General features: G+C 65.5%; 15 protein-coding genes across 15 annotated transcripts; 7 read left to right on the top strand and 8 right to left on the bottom strand.

Annotated features, from left to right (window-relative positions):
• Window positions 1–28: 28 nt before the first annotated feature.
• Window positions 29–2,365, top strand: MJAP1_001808 (uncharacterized protein; the record flags this gene model as incomplete). The annotated part of the gene is made up of 1 exon (XM_060265758.1): window positions 29–2,365. The coding sequence occupies one exon, from the start codon at window positions 29–31 to the stop codon at window positions 2,363–2,365; it is 2,337 nt and encodes a 778-aa protein (XP_060121741.1).
• Window positions 2,366–2,392: 27 nt separating this feature from the next.
• Window positions 2,393–3,463, bottom strand: MJAP1_001807 (uncharacterized protein; the record flags this gene model as incomplete). Its single annotated transcript, XM_060265757.1, has 1 exon — window positions 2,393–3,463. One exon carries the CDS (start codon window positions 3,461–3,463, stop codon window positions 2,393–2,395), a length of 1,071 nt encoding a protein of 356 aa, XP_060121740.1.
• Window positions 3,464–3,510: 47 nt separating this feature from the next.
• On the bottom strand, window positions 3,511–5,568 carry ILV2 (acetolactate synthase; the record flags this gene model as incomplete). Its single annotated transcript, XM_060265756.1, has 1 exon — window positions 3,511–5,568. One exon carries the CDS (start codon window positions 5,566–5,568, stop codon window positions 3,511–3,513), a length of 2,058 nt encoding a protein of 685 aa, XP_060121739.1.
• Window positions 5,569–5,722: 154 nt separating this feature from the next.
• On the bottom strand, window positions 5,723–5,999 carry MJAP1_001805 (uncharacterized protein; the record flags this gene model as incomplete). The annotated part of the gene is made up of 2 exons (XM_060265755.1): window positions 5,723–5,830; window positions 5,853–5,999. The coding sequence occupies 2 exons, from the start codon at window positions 5,997–5,999 to the stop codon at window positions 5,723–5,725; spliced, it is 255 nt and encodes an 84-aa protein (XP_060121738.1).
• Window positions 6,000–6,165: 166 nt separating this feature from the next.
• On the top strand, window positions 6,166–6,630 carry MJAP1_001804 (uncharacterized protein; the record flags this gene model as incomplete). Its single annotated transcript, XM_060265754.1, has 1 exon — window positions 6,166–6,630. One exon carries the CDS (start codon window positions 6,166–6,168, stop codon window positions 6,628–6,630), a length of 465 nt encoding a protein of 154 aa, XP_060121737.1.
• Window positions 6,631–7,266: 636 nt separating this feature from the next.
• On the top strand, window positions 7,267–11,079 carry UTP22 (U3 snoRNP protein; the record flags this gene model as incomplete). The annotated part of the gene is made up of 1 exon (XM_060265753.1): window positions 7,267–11,079. The coding sequence occupies one exon, from the start codon at window positions 7,267–7,269 to the stop codon at window positions 11,077–11,079; it is 3,813 nt and encodes a 1,270-aa protein (XP_060121736.1).
• A 17-nt stretch (window positions 11,080–11,096) lies between these two features.
• On the bottom strand, window positions 11,097–11,967 carry MJAP1_001802 (uncharacterized protein; the record flags this gene model as incomplete). The annotated part of the gene is made up of 2 exons (XM_060265752.1): window positions 11,097–11,711; window positions 11,734–11,967. 2 exons carry the CDS (start codon window positions 11,965–11,967, stop codon window positions 11,097–11,099), a joined length of 849 nt encoding a protein of 282 aa, XP_060121735.1.
• A 31-nt stretch (window positions 11,968–11,998) lies between these two features.
• On the bottom strand, window positions 11,999–12,540 carry MJAP1_001801 (uncharacterized protein; the record flags this gene model as incomplete). The annotated part of the gene is made up of 3 exons (XM_060265751.1): window positions 11,999–12,062; window positions 12,085–12,362; window positions 12,385–12,540. The coding sequence occupies 3 exons, from the start codon at window positions 12,538–12,540 to the stop codon at window positions 11,999–12,001; spliced, it is 498 nt and encodes a 165-aa protein (XP_060121734.1).
• A 59-nt stretch (window positions 12,541–12,599) lies between these two features.
• MJAP1_001800 (uncharacterized protein) lies at window positions 12,600–13,791 on the top strand (the record flags this gene model as incomplete). The annotated part of the gene is made up of 2 exons (XM_060265750.1): window positions 12,600–13,143; window positions 13,166–13,791. 2 exons carry the CDS (start codon window positions 12,600–12,602, stop codon window positions 13,789–13,791), a joined length of 1,170 nt encoding a protein of 389 aa, XP_060121733.1.
• Window positions 13,792–13,820: 29 nt separating this feature from the next.
• LCL2 (Long chronological lifespan protein 2) lies at window positions 13,821–14,175 on the bottom strand (the record flags this gene model as incomplete). The annotated part of the gene is made up of 2 exons (XM_060265749.1): window positions 13,821–13,987; window positions 14,010–14,175. The coding sequence occupies 2 exons, from the start codon at window positions 14,173–14,175 to the stop codon at window positions 13,821–13,823; spliced, it is 333 nt and encodes a 110-aa protein (XP_060121732.1).
• A 38-nt stretch (window positions 14,176–14,213) lies between these two features.
• Window positions 14,214–14,642, top strand: MJAP1_001798 (uncharacterized protein; the record flags this gene model as incomplete). Its single annotated transcript, XM_060265748.1, has 1 exon — window positions 14,214–14,642. One exon carries the CDS (start codon window positions 14,214–14,216, stop codon window positions 14,640–14,642), a length of 429 nt encoding a protein of 142 aa, XP_060121731.1.
• A 6-nt stretch (window positions 14,643–14,648) lies between these two features.
• Window positions 14,649–17,306, bottom strand: MJAP1_001797 (uncharacterized protein; the record flags this gene model as incomplete). Its single annotated transcript, XM_060265747.1, has 1 exon — window positions 14,649–17,306. One exon carries the CDS (start codon window positions 17,304–17,306, stop codon window positions 14,649–14,651), a length of 2,658 nt encoding a protein of 885 aa, XP_060121730.1.
• Window positions 17,307–17,384: 78 nt separating this feature from the next.
• Window positions 17,385–19,415, top strand: SPB4 (RNA helicase; the record flags this gene model as incomplete). Its single annotated transcript, XM_060265746.1, has 4 exons — window positions 17,385–17,452; window positions 17,475–18,676; window positions 18,699–19,057; window positions 19,080–19,415. 4 exons carry the CDS (start codon window positions 17,385–17,387, stop codon window positions 19,413–19,415), a joined length of 1,965 nt encoding a protein of 654 aa, XP_060121729.1.
• Window positions 19,416–19,422: 7 nt separating this feature from the next.
• MJAP1_001795 (ribose-phosphate diphosphokinase) lies at window positions 19,423–20,674 on the bottom strand (the record flags this gene model as incomplete). The annotated part of the gene is made up of 3 exons (XM_060265745.1): window positions 19,423–20,080; window positions 20,103–20,576; window positions 20,601–20,674. 3 exons carry the CDS (start codon window positions 20,672–20,674, stop codon window positions 19,423–19,425), a joined length of 1,206 nt encoding a protein of 401 aa, XP_060121728.1.
• Window positions 20,675–20,745: 71 nt separating this feature from the next.
• Window positions 20,746–21,630, top strand: MJAP1_001794 (uncharacterized protein; the record flags this gene model as incomplete). The annotated part of the gene is made up of 1 exon (XM_060265744.1): window positions 20,746–21,630. The coding sequence occupies one exon, from the start codon at window positions 20,746–20,748 to the stop codon at window positions 21,628–21,630; it is 885 nt and encodes a 294-aa protein (XP_060121727.1).
• Window positions 21,631–21,636: the final 6 nt, after the last annotated feature.

The following is a 21,636-nucleotide window of genomic DNA, read 5'->3' as shown; positions in this document are numbered from 1 at the left end:
GGCCGTCCCATCGTTTAGTCAGCCAACCATGGCGCGTCGCACATCGGGGTTCCTCGACGAGGGGTCCGACTCGGGCGACGACGTGCCGTCGAGCGGTGACGAGCGCCAGCCCCGGCGTGCGCCGGGATTTGTGCCTGCATCGAAGGAGGCGGCGGGATTTGTACCCGCTTCCAAAAAGGCGCCGTCGTTTGTGAGCGCAGGCCAGGCGCCGAACAAGGACAGCGACGAGGCGCACGACGGCGCGAGCGATGGCGAGGCGCACGACGGCGCGAGCGACGACGATGCGCCGGTCTCGTTTGCACGCCGCTCGCTCGGTGCGGGCCTCGGCGCCAAGCTCGCCGCCACGCGTGAACGCGAGCAAAAAGCCGCGGCGCCAACACCAACCGACCCCGCCGTGCCGCTCTCGCGCACGTCGGGCTCGGGCGGATTCGACCCGTCGGCGTACCTGCGCCAGATGGGATGGACGGGCGGTGGCCTCGGAAAAGGGGGCGAGGGTATGGTGAACCCCATCGAGGTGCAGCTGCGCCCGAACCGCGCGGGTGTCGCATTCGGCGGCCGCCGCGAAATGACCAAGCAGGAGCGCACCGAAGAGCGCCGCCGCACCGGCGCGCCCGCCTCGAGCGACGACGAGGCGCAGGACGAGCCGGCGCATGTCAAGTCGTCGGCGTGGAAGAAAAAGGCCAAGCAAAAGAAACCCTCGGTGGTGTACCGTACCTATGAGGAGATTGTCGCCGACGCCGCGGCGCACGGCGCAACAGGGCCGGTGCTCGACGCGAGCGGCCGCGAGTTTGAGTCGGTCTCGGCGGCACTTGCGCAGCACGCCGTGCCGACAAGCGAGAGCGCGCAGCTCCCTGAGCTCCGTCATAACCTGCGCCTCTTGTGCGACAGCAGCCGCGACTCGCTCCAGAAACTCGCGCGCGACGGCGCCGCGCACCTCGACCGCGCGCGGTGGCTGCAGCGTGACGCAGAGGAAGCGAGCCGCCGCGTCGAGCGCCTTGCCGAAGAAAAGGGCGTCCTTGTATCCATTCTCGACGCCGTGACGCAGCTGAGCAAGGCGGCGCAGACGGCCGCGGCGCTCGACGACCTCGCGCCGTACGTCGACCGGCTCCTCGCTGCGCAGACGCCGGCGATGGCCGCGCTTGGGCTCGACGAGGCCGTGGCCGGGGCCATGGTCCCGGCGCTGCGTCGCGAGCTGGCCGACTGGGACCCCTTGGCCGCGCCCCACCAGTGTGCGGCGCGCATCGCGCAGTGGCTCCCGATCCTCACGGCGCCCAAGCCCGGTGTCATGACGCCGTTCGAGAGCGTGTTGTGGAATGTGTGGATGCCCAAGATCCGGTACGCCTTTACCGCCGAGTGGGACGCTGCAGACCCCGCGCCTGCGATTGCGCTGGTCGAGGCGTGGAAGGATATCCTCCCCCTCTTTTTGCTGGAAAACATCCTGGAGCAGCTCGTGATTCCCAAGCTGCAGCGCGCTGTGCGCGAGTGGACGCCCCGCCGGAGCCGTGTGGGGCTGCATGTGCTCCTCCTGCCGTGGCTCCCGCTGTGCGAGCGGCGCCTGGATACGGTGCTTGCCGAGGCGCGGCAGCAGTGGCGCAGCGCGCTGACCGCGTGGCGCGTCGCCGACGGCATTCCCGCCGAGCTCGTGTACTGGAAGCCCGTCTTTCCGTCCAAAGACTGGGAGGCGCTGCTGCTCGACAAGGTTGTGCCTGCGCTCTCCAAAGCGCTGCGCACGCAGTTTGTCGTGAACCCCGCGAGCCAGGATATGTCGGTCCTCGAAAAGGTCCTGCCGTGGCACGCCGTGCTGCGCGAGAGCGTCATGAGCCGCCTGCTCGAGGTCGAGTTCGGCACGCCGTTCCTCCGCACGCTGCACCAGTGGCTCACGCAGCCCGACGTGCGCCTCGACGAGGTCGCCGCGTGGTACGCCTTCTGGCGCTCGTGGCTCCCGTCCGAGATTGTGGCGCTGCCCGGGATGGCGACGGTGCTCATGCGTGCGCTGCGCCTCATGAACCAGGCCGTGGACCTTGGCGCGGAGCGCACGCGCCTCCCGATGCCCGACACGACGCCGATCCCCCGCGCCGAAGTCAAAGAGGCACGCAAGGCGCCGCAGGCCCCTCCGCCGACGCTCGAGGACGTCGCCTTCCGCACGCTCGTCGACGAGCACGCGCGGCAGCGCGACCTGTTTATCCTGCCGCAGAACAAGCTCGAGCCGCGCACCGGCCTTGCGCTCCTGCGTGCCGCCGCGAACATCGACGGCAAACACGGCGTGTCGTTCTACATTGACGACGACGTGCTCTTTGTCGCAGAGCGCGACGAATACGTGCCGGTGAGCCTCACCGCGCTGCTCGACCGCGCTGCAGCGAGCTAGCTGCGCTATACCGCTGTAGCCTATACCCTAACTAGATATCTCGCCAGACTCGCGGGACGACTGCGATCCGGAGCGTTTCCGGGGCGCAGGCTCCGCCGGCCGCTCGGGCGGCTCCGCCGACCGCTCGGGCGTCGCCACGTCCAGTGCGCCGCCTCGTGCCTTGAGCTCCTTGTCGCTCTTTTCGCCCTTGTGTGCACGCTGGTGCTGCAAAGGCATATGAAAGTCGTACACGTCCTGGTCGATCGCCGTCATCGCCGCCTGGGCCTCGTCCTCGTCGACGTCAAACACATCGAGCCAGTCGAGGTAGTTTTCCTCCGGCGTGACCGGGGGCGCGTCGCGTGGGCGCGCGGCATAGTACATGGCCGGGTCGATGCTGCGCAGCGCGCACGCCTTTTTGAACGCGCCTGCCGCAACGACCGGCGCGTCAAACAGGACAAACGTCGGGTCGCGCAAGCAGTCGTTTAAGATGCACCACGCGAGGCGCGCGACCGGGCGCTCGACCTCGAGGCTCTGTGTGGCCCGCACCAGAACTTCGTGGGGCTGCGGGACGACGAGGTCAAAGCACAGTGTCGTCAGGAGCGCCTCTTCGTGCAGGAGGATGCAGTCGCGCCATTTCTGGCACTCGTGCGACGTCGGATTCGCGCGGTAGGAGCGGTCAGCCCAGCGCATCTGCCCCTCGTGCGACTTGTCCAGCGAGGACATAGCCGCATCGACGACGGCCGGGAGCTTGCGCAGCGCCTCTTCCACCTTGCATGCGAGAAAGACGCACGCGGCGGCAATTTCATAGTGCGACCAGCCCTGTCCCGAGCGCGAGACCTGCAGCGCGCGCCGCATAAAGAAGCGGTGGAAGTACGTCACCGCGGTCGTCATGACATGCTGGCCCAGCTGCAAAAACTCGCCCATCTTGAAGATGAGGTGCACGCCCTTTCCGCGCAGGACGCGCTCCTGCGTCGGTGTGAGCGTCGGCACCTTGTGCGGCGATGCGGCGCGGCGCGACCCATCACTCACGCCCGTCACGCTCGGCGTCTGCGCCAGGTCCTCCTTCTGGAAGAGCCATTGCGTTTCCACCTGCGGCAGCGTCGCCGCGGCGTTCGCCATCGGTGGTGGTTTTGGGGAGTTATGCGTCCGTGGCGTAGGCTACAAATCTACAGCGGGGTGAACCGCGGGGCGGAGTTCGGCGCGTTCAGCGACGGGTGGACGAGCTGCTCATCGAGAGCCTTGCCCGCGGCCACCATGGGGAAGACGTGCTCGGACTTGACGACGCGCGCCTCGAAGAGGATGGGCTTGTTGTTGTCGTACTCGATAAACTCCTTCATCTTCGCAGGCAGGTCGTCGAGCGAGTCGCAGCGGATCGCCTTGACGCCCATGCTCTCGGCGAGCTTGCAAAAGTCGGGGTTGTGCATCTCGGTGTGCGAGTAGCGACGTTCGTAGAAGAGGTCCTGCCACTGCAGCACCATACCCTGGAACTCGTTGTTGAGCAGCAGCACCTTGACACCAATGTTGTACTGCGCGGCGGTCGCCAGCTCCATAGCCGTCATGCTAAAGGAAGCATCGCCGTCAATGTCGACGACCATCTTGTTTGGCATCGCGACCTTGGCACCGATCGCCGACGGCAGACCAAAGCCCATCGTGCCAAGACCACCCGAGGAGATCCACGAGCGGGGGTGGCGCCAGCGGTAGTGCTGCGCGGCCCACATCTGGTGCTGGCCGACACCGGCCGTGATCACGACGTTCTCCTTGTAGTTCGTGACAGCCTCGTCGAGGGCCTCGACGACCTCCTGCGGCTTCATCAGCTCGCCCAGCTCGGGCTTCGAGGCGTCGTACGTGAAGGGGAAGCGCTCCTTCCACTCCTGCAGCTCCGCGAGCCACTGGGCGCGGTCGGGCGTCTGGGCAATGGCGGGCAGGAGCTTTTCAAGGTTCGACGAGACGTCGCCCTCGACGGCGACCGTCGCCTGGACGACCTTGTTGATGTTCTTGGGCATCACCTCAAAGTGGATGATACCACCGCGGCCCTCCTGGGCAGCAGCGTGCGCCTCGGGGGCGAAACGGTCGACACGGCCAGTCACACGGTCGTCGAAACGCGCACCGAGGGCAATGATCAGGTCCGCGTTCTGCATCGCAAGGTTCGCGTAGGCCGAGCCGTGCATACCGAGCATGTGCAGCGACAAGGGGCTCTCCTCGTCAAACGCACCGAGGCCGTGCAGCGTGGTAGTGACCGGGATGTTGTGCTTCTCCGAAAGCTCACGCAGCAGGCGGCTGCCTTGGGGGTTCGACAGCAGGCCGTGGCCGGCGTAGATCACCGGGCGCTGGGCCACGTCAATCAGACGCGCCGCCGCCTCGATCTCGGGCTGCACCTCGGTGTCGGCGAGGAACGTCTCGACCTTGGTCCACGCACCGCGGCGCTGCTGCAGCGCCGTCTCACGGCTGGGCATCAGCGAGCGGTCCGGCTCGGTGCTCGAGCGGGGGATGGCCTGCTTGAGCACAGACGCAGTCATGTCCTTGGGCAGATCCACCAAAACAGGGCCGCGGCGGCCGCTCATCGCGATCTTGAAGGCCTCGTTGATGCGGCGAGGCAGCTCGGCAACGTCCTTCACCATGACGTTCCACTTGGTGCAGCTGCGGCTGATACCGACGATATCCGCCTCCTGGAACGAGTCCGAGCCAATGGCCGAGGTAGCCACCTGACCACAGAAAACAATCAAAGGCACACCGTCGCTCATGGCGTCCTGCAGGGGGGTGATGACGTTCGTCGCACCGGGGCCACTGGTCACAAGCACGACACCGGGCTTGCCGCTCGCACGCGCGTAACCCTCGGCCATGTGGCCTGCACCGTCCTCGCGGCGGGGGAGCACAAAGTCAAAGTGCTTAGACTGGTAGATCGCGTCGAAAACGGGCAGAATCGCACCGCCGGGGTAGCCAAACACGGTCTCGACGCCGTGGCGCAGCATCATCTCGTGGAAAACCTGGCCACCGGTCATGCCGACAAACGAGTCGTCGAGCTCGCTCTCGTCATAGCCAAGCGACTTGGCAGACGGTGCGCGAGCCGACTGGAACGAGGGCGCAGGCTCGGGGCGGACGGCCTGCGCGTGCGTCGTGGCACGCGATGCGTGGAGAGTACGCAGGGTCGAAGGCATAGCCCGCGCGCGCATGCTAGCTTGTGCGGTAGACCGCATCGCGCTCACGCGGTTCGCGTACAGTCGCATACTGGCAACCATAGTGAGCGGAGGACACTGGAAAGAAGCGCAGCTAAAAATGACTCGAGAAGATCGTATCACGTGATGAGAACTACGCCCTTCGAGCGGCTCGCTGCGGGCCGCCGAGCAACGTGTGGGGAGGGGAGGGAGGGCAGTGCGCCGCCTATGCGCTCGCGCTACGGAGAAGACGTGAGACGGCAGCCTGTACATCGCCGCCGCTCGCGACGAGTGCCGCCTCGGCGGCGTGTGTGGGCAGAAGGAACTCTTGCGTCTGCGTTAGTCTCGATGCGTACCAAGTAGGACACGTCGCTCGGCTTGACCTTGACGCCCTTCGCGGCCTCCTTCAGCGAGTCGGGGACACCGGCAGGGTCTTGGATGCAGATCGCCTGCACGTTCGCCTCCATGCGGCCGCGCTCAAACGTGGCACCTTCCGAATCCATATCCGCCCATTGCTGAATGACCTCGGTCTGGGCTGGTGTGCGCTTCGCTGTCGTCATCTTGCGTACCGCTGCACCGATCTTGCTCGTTGCGTCGTGATGGCCGGACGAAACGAGCGGCGACGACAGACACCTCCACATCACCACCTCCAGCGTGGCACTGACCGCCATGGCCCAAGCCTCGCTCCGTCACCGCCGCGTCGCACCGAGCAAGAACGCAGTGCCAGGAGCCGCGCAGGCTCCGTCTGGGAGTGGGCGTCTGCGCACGCTGCTCCTTGTGCTTGTCGTGACGACGCTCATCGTCGGCACACACCAGGTGTGGCGCCTGTACCAACAGGCGACGCCGCTCCCTGCCGCGCTCTCGCGCAGCGCCACCGAGGCCAAATCGGCCGTCGATGCGTACCTCGCTCGCGACACCGTCAAGGATACGCCGGGTACTGAGAGCGGCACGCTCCCGGTCCAGTTCGAGGAGGACGGCGAGCTGGACATGGCGACAATGCAGCGCATGCTCGATATTCTCTACCAGCGCCCTGCCGAGCGCGAGGGCTACGAAAAGCTCGAGACGGACAACAAGCACGAATACCGTTTCCGGAAGGAAAAGGCCAATGAGCAACAAGATATCCCGCTGCTATAGATGTACATGTACTACGCTTCCACATCCGACTCGCCGTCGTCGGCAATGTCGTCGTCGTCTGGGTTAGTCAAGAGCACGTACCGTAGGCGATGTCGCCCACGCTGAGCTGCGCCTCGGCCTGGCTCATGGTCAGCATGTCGATGAGCTTCTTGCCAAGCTCCGTCTCGGCACGCGCACCGACGACCGTGTCAACCGGGCGCAGCCCGGCATGGTTCTTGGTATCGGTCGGGGCACCTGCCTCTAGCAGCTCGCCCACTGCGTCAGAAGGGGCACGTACCAATCCAGTTGCGGGCCTCCTCGTTCTGGATGCGACAGGCAACATGCAGCGGCGTGTCGCCATCCAGCCGGTTGCGGGCGTCGACGTCCACCTCCTCGTCGAGGATCAGGTCCAGGACGCTCGTCGCGATGTTTTCGACGGCATAGTGCAGCGCCGTGTTGCCTACACCATCCGCATAATTGATATCGTAGCTCACTGGAGGTTCAGCAGCAATCACCGAGTTCAGCAGCTCGACATTGTCGGTGCGCGCCGCGTCAATCAGCAGCTTGTCCGCCGTCGTCCGCTCGTCCGCCATGGCGCGTGGGAACCGCCGCGGGGTGCTTAGTCAGCCTAGCGAATTTTTTGTCGTTCCGTCCGCGATGCCGAGCGCGAAGAGGAAGCTCGCGCAGCTGCAAGGCGCGAAGAAGAGTGCTAGGACGGGCGCGGAGGCGGAAGAGGCGCCCGCCGCCATGCCGGAGCCGGAAGCCGATGTCGACATGAACTCGGACGAGGACATGGAAGGCGGGTTCGAAGACGTCGAGGACGACGACGACGTGGCGGACCTCGTCGAGGACGAGGACGAGGACGAGGACGAGGACAAGAACGAGGACGAAGAGGTCGACGAGCAAGAGAGAGCCGCGCCATCTGTGCCCTCGCACGACTCCCGCTTCGCTGTGCCGTCCTTGGACGAGATCCATGGTTTAAAAGAGACGAGCGAGCTCTACATGAACAATGTGTTCAAGCTGCAGCTCGACGAAATGATGCGCCAGGTGCGCCCCGACTTTGCGCATGCCCAGGCGCTAGAAGGCGCGCTGCGCCGCATGCAAAAGATCTTTGACCAGATGCCGACGATCGCGCCACTGCCCCTCACCGAGGCGCTCGCCGCGCTCGAGCGCGTCGCGCCGGGCATCGCGCCGCCGTTTGCCGAGCCTGTGCCGCGCCCGGACGCTGCGTACAAGTTTGGCTTTGAGAAGCCGAGCCAGCTGCACCTTGTCGGCTCATGGCCGCTGCGCACGGCCGCCCGCCGGCCCGGCGAGCTCGACGTGGACGTGGAAGTGTGCATGCCTGCCCAGCTCTTCCAAGAGAAGGATACCTTTAATGCGCGCTACTTTCACAAGCGTGCATACTACCTCGCGGTGCTCGCTGCTGCGCTGCAAAACGACGATAAACTCGGCATGGACGTGTCGTTTATGGACGCGTCGCACAGCGGACGCAGTACCTGCCTCGTGCTGCGCCCCCGTCAGGCGAGCGCGAAAGAGTTCCGCAAGCTCAAGGCAGTCATTCGCGTCCACGCCGCACACGAATTCGGCACGTTCCCCGTGAACCGCCTCGCGCCGAACCGCAACTCGCTGCGTGGCGCCGCGGCCGATGCCGAGCAGGGCGCGGCACTTGCGCCCACGCCACAATACAATGCGAGTGTGCTGAGCGACTCGATGCGCATGTCGCATCTCTTATTTTTGCACGGCACGTCGGAGGCGTGTGCGGGCTTTGCCGAGGCCGTCCAGCTGCTCAAGACATGGGCGACGCAGCGCGGTTTTGGCACGCTCCTGCTCGGCGCCAAGAGCGAGCGGTACGCCGGCCGCCAGATGGTGGCGGGCTCCGAGAACGCGCGCTTCCTCCTGACCATGGTCCTTGCCCACCTCTTGCACGGCGAAGAGCCGAGCACCGGATTGCGGGGACGTACGCTGCACACGCAGCGCCCGAAGCTCTCGATGGGCTACAGCAGCTACCAGCTGATGCGCGGCGTGCTCGACTTTCTCGCGAAGCACCCCCTCGCGACGTCGCCTGTGTTTATGCGTGCGCAGCCCCGCGCGGGACTCGTGCGCACCGAGCACATTCCCACGACGAGCTTCTCGGCGAGCCCGCGGGCATTTGTCGACCCCAGCGGCTGCATCAACCTCTTGGCTTCGTGGCCCGCGGCGTCGGTCGACCTGCTGCAGCAAGAGGCGGCACAGACGCTGCACATGCTGAACGACGCCGAGTCCGACTGCTTTGCAGCGCTCTTTCTCACGCCGTGCACATCGCCTGTCGCGCGCCTCGACGAGGCGGCCATCGCCACGCTCCAGACCAAGTCGGACGATGCGGTGCGCCGCATGGATGCAGGCAGCGCGCGTGCGTACGGGATCGAGCACCTGCTCGCGGTGAGCGCCAAGGCGCTCGGCACACGTGCGTGGGGCGTTGCAGTGACGTACGGCGCCGAGGCTGCGCAGTGGCCGCTCGGCGAGTCGGCGCCTGTGCCATCGCGCCGCGTCGCGCTGGGCGTCCGGCTCAACGCCGAGCACGCCTGGCGCCAGGTCGAGCACGGCCCCGTGCCGGACGACTCGGTGGCCTGTGCGGCCTTCCGTGCGTTTTGGGGCGAGATTGCCGAGCTGCGTCGCTTCCGCGATGGCCGCGTCCTCGAGAGTGTCGTCTGGCCGATCACGAGCCTCGAGGAGCGTGCGGCGTTGCCCCGCCGCGTCCTGCGCCATGCGCTGTTGCGGCATGGGTGTGTGGCAAAGGCCAACAAGCTGCAGTTTGTCAACGATGCATTCCAAGGGCTTCTCGACGTGCCTGCGGACCTCGCGCAGCGTGCATACCTCAAGCGCCCGTCGGAGCTGGGCTTCCAGCCCGTTCAGGCCGCGTTTGAGAACCTGTCCAAGGAGCTGCGTGCAATGGACGAGCTGCCGCTCTCGGTGATTGGCATCCGCCCCGTCGGCCGCGCGCTGCGGTCCATGAGCACCTTTGCGCCCGGCGCGTTGAATGTCGCCGAGCTCGGGAGCGGCGTGCCGGACTGTGCGTCGTACCTTGCGGTGCACGATGTGCTGATCACCATGGAGAGCTCGGCGCAGTGGCCCGACGACCTCGCCGCGATCCAGGAAATGAAGACGGCGCTGTACGAGCGCATCGCCGCCGTCCTCCAAAACAAGATGCCCGGCGCGTCGCTGCGTGTCGTGTACGATGACGACGCCCAGACCGGCGAGACAATCCAGGACCAGACGTCGCTCGTGATCGCTCTGCCGGCCGGCTTTGCGTTCAAGCTGCGTGTCCACCACGACCGCGACCACCTGCTGCTGCAGCGCCTCGTGCGGGGCGCGTCCGGTGCCCACAAGCGCCGCGCGCAGCAGGTCCTCCGCCGGTACGAGCACCGGTACGTGCACGCGCCGGCGCACCACGCCGCGCTGCAGGCGCTGCAGGACCAGCACCCCGCGCTCGGCCCGACCGTGCGCCTTGTCGAGCGCTGGTTCGCCGCGCAGATGCTCTCGACGCACGTCGCGCCGGAAGCGCTCGAGTTGCTCGTCGCCGCCGTCTTTACGTCGAGTGTGCACGCACCGCCCGCGACGGCCGTCGCCGGCTTTGTGCGTGTCCTGCGCCTCTTGCGCGACTGGGACGCGCGCGAGGTGCTGCTCCTTGTGCCGCTCGAGGCGGCGTCGCGGCGTGCGCACGAGCACCGCGCGGCGCGTGCCGACGAGGAGCGCCAGGCGCCGGGCACGACGCCGGCCGACCTGCGCCACACGACCGCGTTTGCGCCGGCGATTGCCGTCACGTCGCAAGAGCGCGTCGCGGCGGAGCAGGCGTTCCGTGCGCAGCGTGCGCGCGATCCTGCGATTCACCACGCGGCGTGGTGCATTGCGTCGGACCTCGATGCGAGCGGGAGCGTCTGGACGCACGAGTCGCCGAGCGCGACGATCGCCGACGCCGTGCGCCAGCTCGCGGGCCGCGCGGTGGCGATGCTCGAGACGCCGATCGTGCAAAAAGAGTCGGCCATGGTCCTCTTTACGCCGTCGCTCCATACCTACGACTTTGTTGTGCACCTCCATCCCTCCGTGCACACGCGCTACGCCGAGGCGCTGCGGCCTAATGCAGACGCGTGGCTCGCGGAAGGCAAGCGCGCGTACAAGAACCTCAGCTCGCTGCGGCCGTCGGTGTACGGCAGCGAGATGCGCCCGGACTGGGACCCGGTGCAGGCATACGTCGCGCTGCTGCATACGCTCTACCCCAGCGTCTTCCGCCTGTTTTACGACCAGCACGGCGGCACGGCGATCGGCGGTATTTGGGAAAAGGCGCCGCTCGCGCCGCATCCGTTCAAGGTGATGCTCGGGTACTCCTCGACGCCGGTCGACAAGGAGGTCGTGCTGAACTCTGATGCGGTCCTTGCCGAGGTCGCGCGGCTGGGCTACGGCCTCGTCGATCGCATCCAGGTCAACAAGCACTAGCTACGTAGCATGTATGATCACAGGTACATCGACCCGGGGCCACCAGGCGGGGGGAGATCGTCCCAGTCGGGGTTGCCACGGAAGGCGCCCGGCGGAGGCGGCGGGCGGCCAAACGGCCCCACCGGGTCGAAGCGCGCGCCGGGCGGCACAGCGCCCGGCGGCAGGAAGCCGTCGCCGCCCCACGGGCCGCGCGGCGGCGGCCGCGGCGGCGCATGAAACATGGGGTGGCCGGGGCCGACCAGCATCCCGTCGCCGCGGGGGCCAAAGACGGGCGGGGGTGCAAAGCCGCCCATAAACGGGCGGTGGCCGCTCGCAGCGAGGGGGTCGCGGTCCGCGTCGCCAATCTGCAGCGGATTCGACGTGGGCGGCGGGTGCGGCGGCGCATCCGTATCGTGTGTCATGCGCGGACTCGCGCGCGGCGCACGCGCCGTCTGCACATCCTTTGCCTCTTTTTCCTCGTGCACCTCGGCGGTGATCTCGTCCAAGAGATCCGAGAGGCCCTGCACGAGCCGGGGCTCGGACTTGAGCCAGCGCTGCACGGCGCCCGAGGTGAGTGGCAACGCGGCGGTGTCCCCAAAGCAAGTGTCCAGCGGGACTTCCCAGTACGCGCACATGTCGCGCTGCACATTGTTCTGCATTAGAAAAGACACGTACCTCCTTCGCCGTGCCGAGGACTACGGCGTGCCCCTCCTGGCGCACGACGGCGGTGTCAATGCGCTTCTCGGACGCGGTGTAGCCACGCTTCCAGCACGTATCCTCCAGGCCCTTTTCCGATTCCTTCTCCCAGCCACGTTCTAATGCAATCCCATCCAGAACCAACGCAACTGCATCCAATAAACTATCAACTTCCCGCGCAAACGAGACCTCGAGGCGCTCCGCGAGCGTCATGGTGGCGGCGCAGGGGCCACTCACGTGATGCTCACGCCGACTTGGCGTGCGCCATTTGGGCGGCGCCCTTGACCAAGGGGATGGTGGCTTGCCACCTGTGTTAGCCGCGGGACGTACCAGACCGTGATCAGCAACGACAGCAGGCCGTGGATCGTGCCGATAATATAAGTCACTGGCACCTTTTCCAGAATCTCGTCCACCGGCAAATTGTCCGTGACGAACGCCGGCAGCGACACGCGCACCACGCGGGGATCGAGCTGGAAGGCCACCGCCGAGATCACCGCGTGGAAGAGCAGGAGCTGTACGGCGAATGCACGCTTTCCCGGCAGGAAATCCGGGAGCGCAAACACGAGCAGCGAGCTGACGCTCGACGCAATGAGCAGTGCGCCCAGTGACTGGGTGAGACGGGTTACGTACGCGAGCGAGGTACACGACCGTCGGCGTGATCTCGTACAGAGGAAGCTCCTGCGGCGCAAGGAAGGCCAGGATGCCGAGCGGCATCTCTATCACCACATGCAAAAGCCAAAAGACGTTGAACGGCGAGAGGGGCGCTTGGATCGGCTGCACTGTCATGGTGGTCAATGCCTGGCCATGTGGAGACCCACGTGGGATTGCGCGGATCCTCTCGAGCCATGTCCGCCGCGTCGGGACTGCAGCGGCGCCGGGCGCCGGGTGGTGAAGCGCGGACAGGGACGCCGTATGCTTCGGATGACGAGGATGACGTGGTGCGTGGGCGCAGCGCGCAGCGCGTCAAGGACGGCATTGTCGAGCGGAGCGCCGGCAGCGGCTCGATTGCTGCGATCGACACACGCTCGGGGCAGCGCTACGCATACGACCCCCGGGACGTGGGCGACGAGCGCGAGATGCTGTCGCACCCCCGCCTGACGCTGATGGAGGAGGTGCTGCTGCTTGGCCTCAAAGACCGCCAGGGCTACCTCTCGTTCTGGAACGATAATATCTCGTACACGTTGCGCGGCGCGATTCTGATGGAGCTCGCGCTGCGTGGCCGTATTGCAGTCGCACGCAACGGCGAGCAGAAGCGCTTCGAGGTGGCAGACCGGCTTGTAGAAGTGCGCGACGCAAAAAATACCGGCGAGCCGCTGCTCGACGAGACGCTGCGCATGATCAAGAGCAGCCCCCCCGCAGGGATTGCCGAGTGGATGGACCTACTGAGCGGTACGTGACGTTTCTGACGCAGGGGAAACATGGAACGTAATGAAGCTCAACTTGCAACTGAAGCAAGTACGTGAGCGCCTCGCAAAAGGGCTCGTCGATAAGGGGGTGCTGCGCACCGAGAAGCGCAACTTTTTGCTGTTTGACATGCCGACGCACCCCGTCGCGGACCCCTCTTTGAAGGATGCGGTACTGCGACGCCTGTACGCCATGATCACCTCCAAGTCGCAGAGCGTGCACCCCGACGAGTACTACAAGGAAGAAAAAGGCCAGATTGCACTGCGCATTACACGCACGCTGTGTATGGTATGCTGTGCGTACTGCGGCAATGTGCTCGACAACACCCTCGCTCATCTCCCTTCCGAAACACACGAGGAGGCATTCCAGCGCGTCGTGTCGCTCCTCGTGTCGTTTGGCCAGTGGCCCATGGCGCCAGACACGCCGGGCGGCGGCCTGCCGGGGCGCGGCACCGCCACATCTTTCTCCAGCGCAAGTGCGCCCAAGAAAAAGACCAAGCACAAGATCGGCGCGGGCGACGCGGACCTCGTCCTGGCCATGCGCCGCGAGCTGGAGCAGAGCAGCAGCGAGTCGGCATTCGAGGTCATCGCTGGTGTTCTCAATGTATTTGTGCGCATGGACGCACTGGTGTAGCTATATACCGTAGTGGCACGCGCATAGCGCTAGGGGTGCCGGTACAAATTCTCGACCACTGCACAGTCCGCGGTCTGTGTGCAGACGTAGCCGTCGCCGAGGACGCACCGTGTCTGCTCCGCAAAGGGACACGGGCACTCGTTCGGCTCGGAAACGCACGCGAGCGTGTCGCTGCAGAGGTGCTCGGTACACCGCGCTGCGTCAGTCGCCGCACCTACCTTGTCGCACCCGCTCGTGGAACCAGGACGCATCGCCGACGCTATGCGCCTCTTGCTCGTGACTCTGGAAGGCGTTGCCTTGGGTAAACATCTGCTGGAAGAACTGCGCCGAGACGGGGAGCGCGCTCAGCGCACCCGCCATCACCGCCGCCCGAGCGATCCACATCGTGGTGGAGATGGGGAAATTGGGCGAATTCCTCCACCATGTCGCTGGTGGACGGCGTGCACTGCACCTGGCCGGCGTGCCGCCAGCTGACCTTTTTGCCGCTAGCGTGCCCGGGGTGCCAGGCGCCGTTCTGCGAGGCGCACGCTCAGCCGTCTGCGCATGCGTGCACCGCTTCCCACGAAAAGCGCGAGCGCGCCGACGCCTCGCACGAGACGCGCGTCGTGTGCCAAAAAGCGCAGTGCCAGAAGCCGACGCTGGCCGTCGCCGGCGCGCATGCCGTGACGCACAATGCGCCGCGGTGCGAGCGCTGCCACGGCCTGTTTTGCCCCAGCCACCGCTCGGCGGTGGCGCACGGCTGCACGGCGCCTGCGCCGCTCACCGAAGGCGCGAAGCGCGCCGCAGCCGCCGAGGCGCGCCGTGCGCGCGCCCAAGCGGTACTCGCCAAGCACTTTCCTAAGCGTCCTTGATATATACTACGGTGGGGACCCGTCAATTTTGTCGCGGTGCTGGCGCGTCTGTGCCTGGATCGTCTCGCGGAGCACCTGGATTTCCTGCTCGAGCGCCTCGGTAAGGCGCCGCGAGTGTGCGAGCGCGTCGAGCGCCTGCTGCACCTCGTCTTCGATCATCACCGACGCGTGCCGCAGCGTAAACGGCTGCTGTTGCTTCGCGGCGAGGGGTGACAAGAGGTGGTGGGGGTAGCTGGGGTCTCTGGACACGCCTGGCGAGCCCCGGAAGAAGAGCACGACGTGCGAGAGGAGCAGGAGCACGATCAGCGTACCGAGCAGGAGCACAGTCGGGCGCGTGTTGAGCGCCTCGGAGAACGACATGGTCGTGTCGTACACCGTATCCCAGAGGCTTGCCGGCTCGCTCGGCTTCTCCTCCGCGACCTGAGGCGAGCGCAGCGAGGATGTCGGGCTCACCGGCACCTGCTTGGCGGCCGACATGACCGACGCCACGGACTGGCGTGGCGTGCTGCTCTGGTTCGGCTTGGGCAGCGTGCGCGCATACTGATCCGGGTGCTCCTCGATGTGCTTGCGCAGCGCCGTTGAGAGGTCCTGGTAGTACTGCTTCTGGCCCTCGATCGAGGCCTTGTCAATAATGCCGCGGATCATGGAGCGGCCCGTCCACTCGACCGCGCAGGTGACGTAGAGCTTGGTCTGGTTGTTCTCGGCCCATGTAAAGCAGGTGCGCGTCTTTACCGCGAAGCTCGAGCCGTTCGGGACGTCGGGCGTGCGCGTAGTGGTCATGGTCGTGCAGTAGTCGTCAAAGTCAATGTGCAGTTGCTCCTCGACAATGTCACACCTGGTCTGCTTCGGGCCGATCGGGCCGTTGAGCGGCTTGATATACGACACTTTGCGCGCCGCCGTCACCTCTTTGCTGCTCAGGTTCTCGTCTTCCCACTCGCCAATCTGCAGCTCGTTCAGATGCTGGTTGTCCGTGAGGAACGTCGCGATAAAGTCCGTGGTAAAGAGCAGGTCAAACAACTGGCGCACGGTCGCAGGGAAGGCCTCGTCCAGCACAATGTTGCCCAGATGCAGCTTGTCCTTGTCGCAGTTACACTGCGTGGGCTCGTGCACCTTGTCGGTGGCGCCCTCGCCCTCGTCCTCGCTGCTGCTCTCCGTGTCCGCGTCCTGGTCTGCATCCATCGAGGCGGAGGCGGCCGTGCCGCTTGCACCGTCGTGGCCATCCACGCTGCTATTGTCGCCTTTCTTGGCTTGGTGGCGCGCGACGGCGAGGCGCTTGCGCAGGCGCTCACGTTTCGACAGCGCCTTGGAGGTGCATATACTGTCCTTGCTCTTTTCCTGCTCCTCGTCGCTCTGCGCCTCGCTCGCAGCGTCGGTCGCGACGGCGTGCTCTTGCGTCGTGGCGCTCGGCTGCGAGAGGCGCCAGATGTTGACGAGCATGCTGTACGTCAGGTCGCGCGTAACGAGCGAGCTGAACAGGTACTTGTTCTGCAGCGTCTTGAGCTGGATCGCATTCGGGATCAGGTACGCCGTGTTCCGCTTCTCGATCGAGATAATTTCGGAAAAGGGCACGACAATCGACGTGACCCACCCAAAAATGCTCGAGTAGAAGCAGACGTGCGCCTCACTGACGTACATGCGTCCTTGGATGAGCAGGTCGCGCGAAATCGCACAACCGTAGTTCTCAATTAAAAAGTCGTCCTCAGGCACGCTCGGGAAAAGCGCGTGGAAGTCGGCGTTGCGCTTCGAGCTCGCGACCGCAAAACCCGTCACTGGGGGATTATCCTGCCACCCGTCCCCGGCCCCGTCCTCGTCGTGGGGGCCGCCGGGAAGGAACTGGCCGCGCTCGTGCCCGGGCGCGTGCTCCGTGCCGTCGACCGTCGCGACACGCGTCAGCTTGCGGTCGTGCGACAGAAACTCGGCCGCGGCCTCGAGCCCGGGCATTTCCAGTTCGGATGAGCCGCCGATCATGGGGCTCGTCGCGGTGCTCCCGGGGTTTCCGTCGGTCGAGCGAATATTGGGATGCGTCGTCGGTTCGGCCTGGTTGCCGTCATTGTCCGTCTCGACCACGGCACCCGTCGTCAGGTCGCGGTACGCGCCGGTCGCGGGGTTGCTCGTGATCGTCTCTGCCTCGTCGTGGGCGTCCTCGCCGGGCGGACCATCGAGCTGCGTCGTATTCAGCCGGGGCACATCGGTGGCAATGGTCGACGAACGGCGCACAGATGACGGATCCGTCGAGCCAAGGGACGTAGGGAGTGCATTTAGGTTCGTAAGCGCGGGCGCAGGACGCGTCTGACCGTCCTGCGTTGCACTCGGCACGCGCGCCAGCTCCATGCTCGGCTTATTCTCCGTGTCGCCGGTCCGCGGCGGCTCCATTTTGCCCTTTGGCACCTCTAACGGTGTAATGGTGGTCGAGCTGGAGCGCAGCATGCCTTGGGGACCCGACACGGCGCGGCGGCGCCCGCGGGTCTGCTCCGCGTCCTGTGCGGGGTTTGCCACGCCATCTCCGTTCGCCAAACCTTCGGTATCCGAGAGCGGCGTGCCGTCGTCCTGGATCGACGCTAGGCGCGCTATCTCGTGTCGATTTAGTTTCTGCTTGCCACTCGGCGTCTGCGGCTGCTTCATGCTTTCGCTACGCTTCAGCGGGGAGTTTGCAAACGGAGGCATACGTCGAACAGCGGGCCCATGCGCAGGTCACGGCCCAAGAATATTGCAATTTTCTCTGTGGAGGCAAAAAAGTCTACCATGGCGAGCAGCGTGGCAATGGCGGCGGGGCCGTGGGCCTCGGTGCGCCCGGCCCTGAGCCCGTGGATGTATGTGAAGCAGCTCACACAGACTGGACATGCTGAAAGAAATGGACTTTCGCCAGATGACGCCGGTGCAGGCCGCGTCGATTCCGCTGTTTCTTACGCACAAGGACGTCGTCGCGGAGGCCGTGACGGGCTCGGGCAAGACGCTCGCGTTTGTTATACCCATTCTCGAGATTCTGCAGCGGAGAGAAAGTGTGCTGCGAAAGCACGAGCTCGGTGCGGTCGTCGTGTGCCCCACACGCGAGCTCGCCGAGCAGATCGCGAGCGTCTTTCAGACGTTTCTGGACGCCCAGCCGGACGCCGAGGTGCGCGGCGAGGAGGACGAGGCACCGCGGACAAAGCGCGTGGGCGGTGTGCAGTTGTGCATCGGCGGCACGAGTGTCGTGCCGGCTGAAGACTACCGCCGCTTCCGCGAAGAGGGACCCGACATTCTTGTCGGCACGCCGGGGCGCATGGAAGAGCTGCTGAAAAAGCCGGGTGTGCGCACCAGCGAGCTCGACGTGCTCGTGATGGACGAGGCGGACCGCTTGCTCGATCTCGGCTTTACGCAGCCCATCCGTGCCCTACTCAACTACCTTCCGAAGCAGCGCCGCACCGGCCTGTTCAGCGCGACCATGACCGAGGCGCTCACCGAGCTCGTGCGTGTGGGGCTGCGCAACCCTGTGCGTGTAGTGGTCAAGGTCGAGGCAAAGCAAAAGGGGTCGACCAAGGACATTCGCATGCCGGCGACGCTCCAGAGCTTTTCGCACATCTCGCGCCCGGAAAACAAATTTGCACAGCTCCTGCGCCTGCTGCACTACGAGGCGGAGCGGGGCGCACACAAGTGCATCGTGTACTTTGCTACCTGCGCGCAAGTCAACTATTTCTTCTCGCTTCTCGCGCGCCAGAGCAAGCAGAAGGACCGCTGGACGGCCGGCATGCAGTTCTTTTCACTGCATGGCAAGCAGACAACTAAGCGGCGCACGGCGACCTTTCAAGCATTTACGCACGCGAACAGCCAGGGCGGCGGCGACGTCGCCGGCGCGACCGACGCACGCCTCAGTGTGCTGCTCTGCACGGACGTTGCGGCGCGTGGACTGGATCTGCCGGACGTGGACGTCGTCGTCCAGTACGACCCACCGAGCGATCCCAAGGTCTTTTCGCACCGCTGCGGACGTACGGCGCGCGCGGGTCGCAGCGGACGTGCGATCGTGATGCTGCACGAGGGGCGCGAAGAAGGCTACATTGGTACGTCGCGAGGCTCACCCAGAATACCTGCACGTGAAGCAGCTTCCGCTGCGTCCATACCCCTACCTGCTCGCCGGCGACGTGCCATCGCCCGGCCCCGAGCCGGAGCTCGATGAGGACGCACGCGAGCTCGAGTCGGCGCTGCGTGCGACCGTGCGCCAGGACCGTGCGTTGTACGAGCTCGGAATGCGTGCATTTGTCAGCTGGGTCAAGGCCTACTCGAAGCACGAGGTGAACTACATCTTCCGTCTGAGCGACCTCCCGCTCGACCACATGGGCTGCGAATTTGCGCTGCTGAACCTGCCGCGAATGCCCGAGATTTCGCGCTGGCGGCAGCACAACGAGGGCAAAAAGTCGCTTTTTGCAGACGAACTGCCGGATGTACGTATTGCCGCTGACCCAGCTCCGCACTTTTGCGTATGCCGACAAGCAGCGCGAGACGCAGCGTCTCGCCGCTCTCGAGCGCCAGGACGCCGAGCCCGCGCCAAAAGCGGCGCCGAAAGCTCCCAAGGCCGAGGCCTGGAGCGAGCAAAAGCGGCGGCGCGAGAACCGCGACGTGCGTCGCGAAAAGAAGGAGCGCAAGCGCCGCTGGCTGCACGAGCAGGCCGAGGCCGAGGCCGCCCCTGCCGAGCCCGAGAGCGAGGACGACTGGGGCGCCGAGGAGCGTGCTGCCAAGAAGCTCAAGCAAGGCAAGCTGCCCCAGGAGGAATTCGATGCAGAGTTCTTCGACGCACTGTAGTCTATGTCTAAAACATCATCTCAGCATCCTGGCGGAACATGGTAGAAATGCTCTCGCCGTGGTGCGAGCGGCGGATCGTCTCGGCGATAACGGCCGACATGTCGAGGATCTGCAGCTTGTCGTTGCTGTTGCGTGCCTTGTCCTGGTTGCTGATCGTGTTGGTGACAATCAGCCTCTCGAGGTTCAACCGCTTGATCAGGTCCATCGCGCGGCCGGACAGCAGGCCGTGCGAGATCACGGCATAGACGCGCTTCACGCCCGCTGCCTCGAGCGTCTTGGAGGCAAGCGCGAGCGTGCGGCCGGTATCGATCATGTCGTCAATGAGGATCGCCGTCCGGCCGGCGACCTCGCCGACCAGCACCTCCATCTTGGAGTCGTTCTCGTCCTCCGACACGCCCGCGTCGCTATCCACGCCAGTGTTCGTGCGGCGGTGGCCGCCGCTGCGCAGCCGGCGGCCACTCTCTTCGGTAATGAACCATTCGCCGCTCTCGCTCAGCGAGTGCACGCCGTTCGCCACTTCCGAGAAGTTGCTCAGCTGCGACGCTGAGAGGTCAGCGTTGCCCTGCTCGAGCGAGGCGGCGCGTTGCCGCCGGGCCTGCTCGCGGCGGCGGTTGCGGTTGATGAGCGCAAAGTCGATGCCGAGCACATCCGCAAGCGACGTGGCACTGGGTAAGACAAGAAACGCACCGCTTTGCACCGCCCGCATCGGGCGACACGATAATGGCGTCGCGCCAGTCGTCGACGTTACTCCGGATCCAGCGAGCGATGGACGGCTCGCAGGTGAGGTTGTCGACCGGGATGTCAAAGAACCCCTGAATCTGACTCGCGTGCAGGTCGACTGTGATGACGTGCTCCGCACCCGCGGCTGTGATCATGTTTGCGACCATTTTGGCAGTGATCGGCGCGCGGCTCTTGTCCTTTTTGTTCTGGCGCGAGTAAGGGAAGGACGGAATGACGGCCGTGATGCGGCGCGCCGATGCCGTCTTGCATGCCGACAAGATAATCAGCAGCTCCATCAGGCTGTCATTCACATCCACGAACGGCGAGTAACCCGACTGAATCACAAAGACATCCTGGTCACGGACCGAGGAGCCGATGCGGACGTCGATCGACTGGTCCGCAAACTTGCGACAAACGCACTCGGTGACCGGAACGCCGAGTCTGAATTAGCATAGACATACATACCGCGCAGACACAAGGTGCGCGAGCTCGGGGTGGCTGTTGCCAGTCAGTAGCTTGATCGAGTTCACCCCAGGCATGCCGTAAAAAGTGGTGCGTGCAAGCGAACAAAAGCCGGGCCCTCCACGTGGTCTTTGACTCCCTCCACATCATGGTCGATGGCTTCCGGGGGGTGTCGGTCGCGGAGGACGTGCGCTTCAAGAACAAGGAGAGCGCGCTGCTCAAGTCGACCAAATTTCCCGAAAACTTTGACCAAAAGGTCGACACGTCGAAAGTGAGCATGGAGGTGATGCGCCCGTGGATCGCAGAGCGCGTCGAGCTCCTGCTCGGCTTTGAAGACGACGTGCTGGTCGAGTTCATCTCGGGGCTCCTCGAGAACGAGACCTTTCCGGATCCCCGCCAGATGCAGATCGCCATCACGGGGTTCCTCGAGAAAAAGGCTAGGCCGTTCATGGCCGAGCTATGGTCCTTGCTGCTCTCGGCGCAGGACTCGGTGGGCGGTATTCCGCGGGCGTTTGTCGAGGAGAAGAAGCGCGAGATGCAACAAAAACGGTCAGAGACTGATGGGATGATGGAAGAGGTCCGGCGGCGGAATGCGCCACATGCGCCAGGGCGGCACGAGGGGCGGCTGCCAAGCCGCTTTGACCACGGACGGCCGCCGGTCGAGGCCGAGAGCCGGGGGTCGTACCGCCGCCGCCAGCCCGATGAATTTGTCGACAAGCGCGGAAATGTTACTCGCCGCGAGCGCGACGCGGGGTGGGGGCCGCGCGCGCGCACGGATGCCGAGGACCGGAGAGATGACCGCCGAAGCGACACAGACGAGCGGCGGCCGAGGAACGACGAGCGGTACCGCCGCGACCGTTATGACGACGAGCGCTCGGACCGCGAGCGGTATCGCCGCGAACGATACGACGATGAGCGCTCGAGCCGCTACGATGAGCGCTCGAGCCGCTACGATGGGCCCTCGAGCCGCTACGATGGCCGCCGGTCGACGAGCCCCGACCCGACGCCCGAGCGGCGCAACCCATACGCATAGCCACAA

Source organism: Malassezia japonica, chromosome 2, assembly GCF_029542785.1.
Source record: "Malassezia japonica chromosome 2, complete sequence".
Classification (NCBI taxonomy): Eukaryota; Fungi; Basidiomycota; class Malasseziomycetes; order Malasseziales; family Malasseziaceae; genus Malassezia; species Malassezia japonica.
The sequence above is the reverse complement of the archived record's forward strand: the minus strand, read 5'-3'. Positions and strand labels throughout refer to the sequence as shown.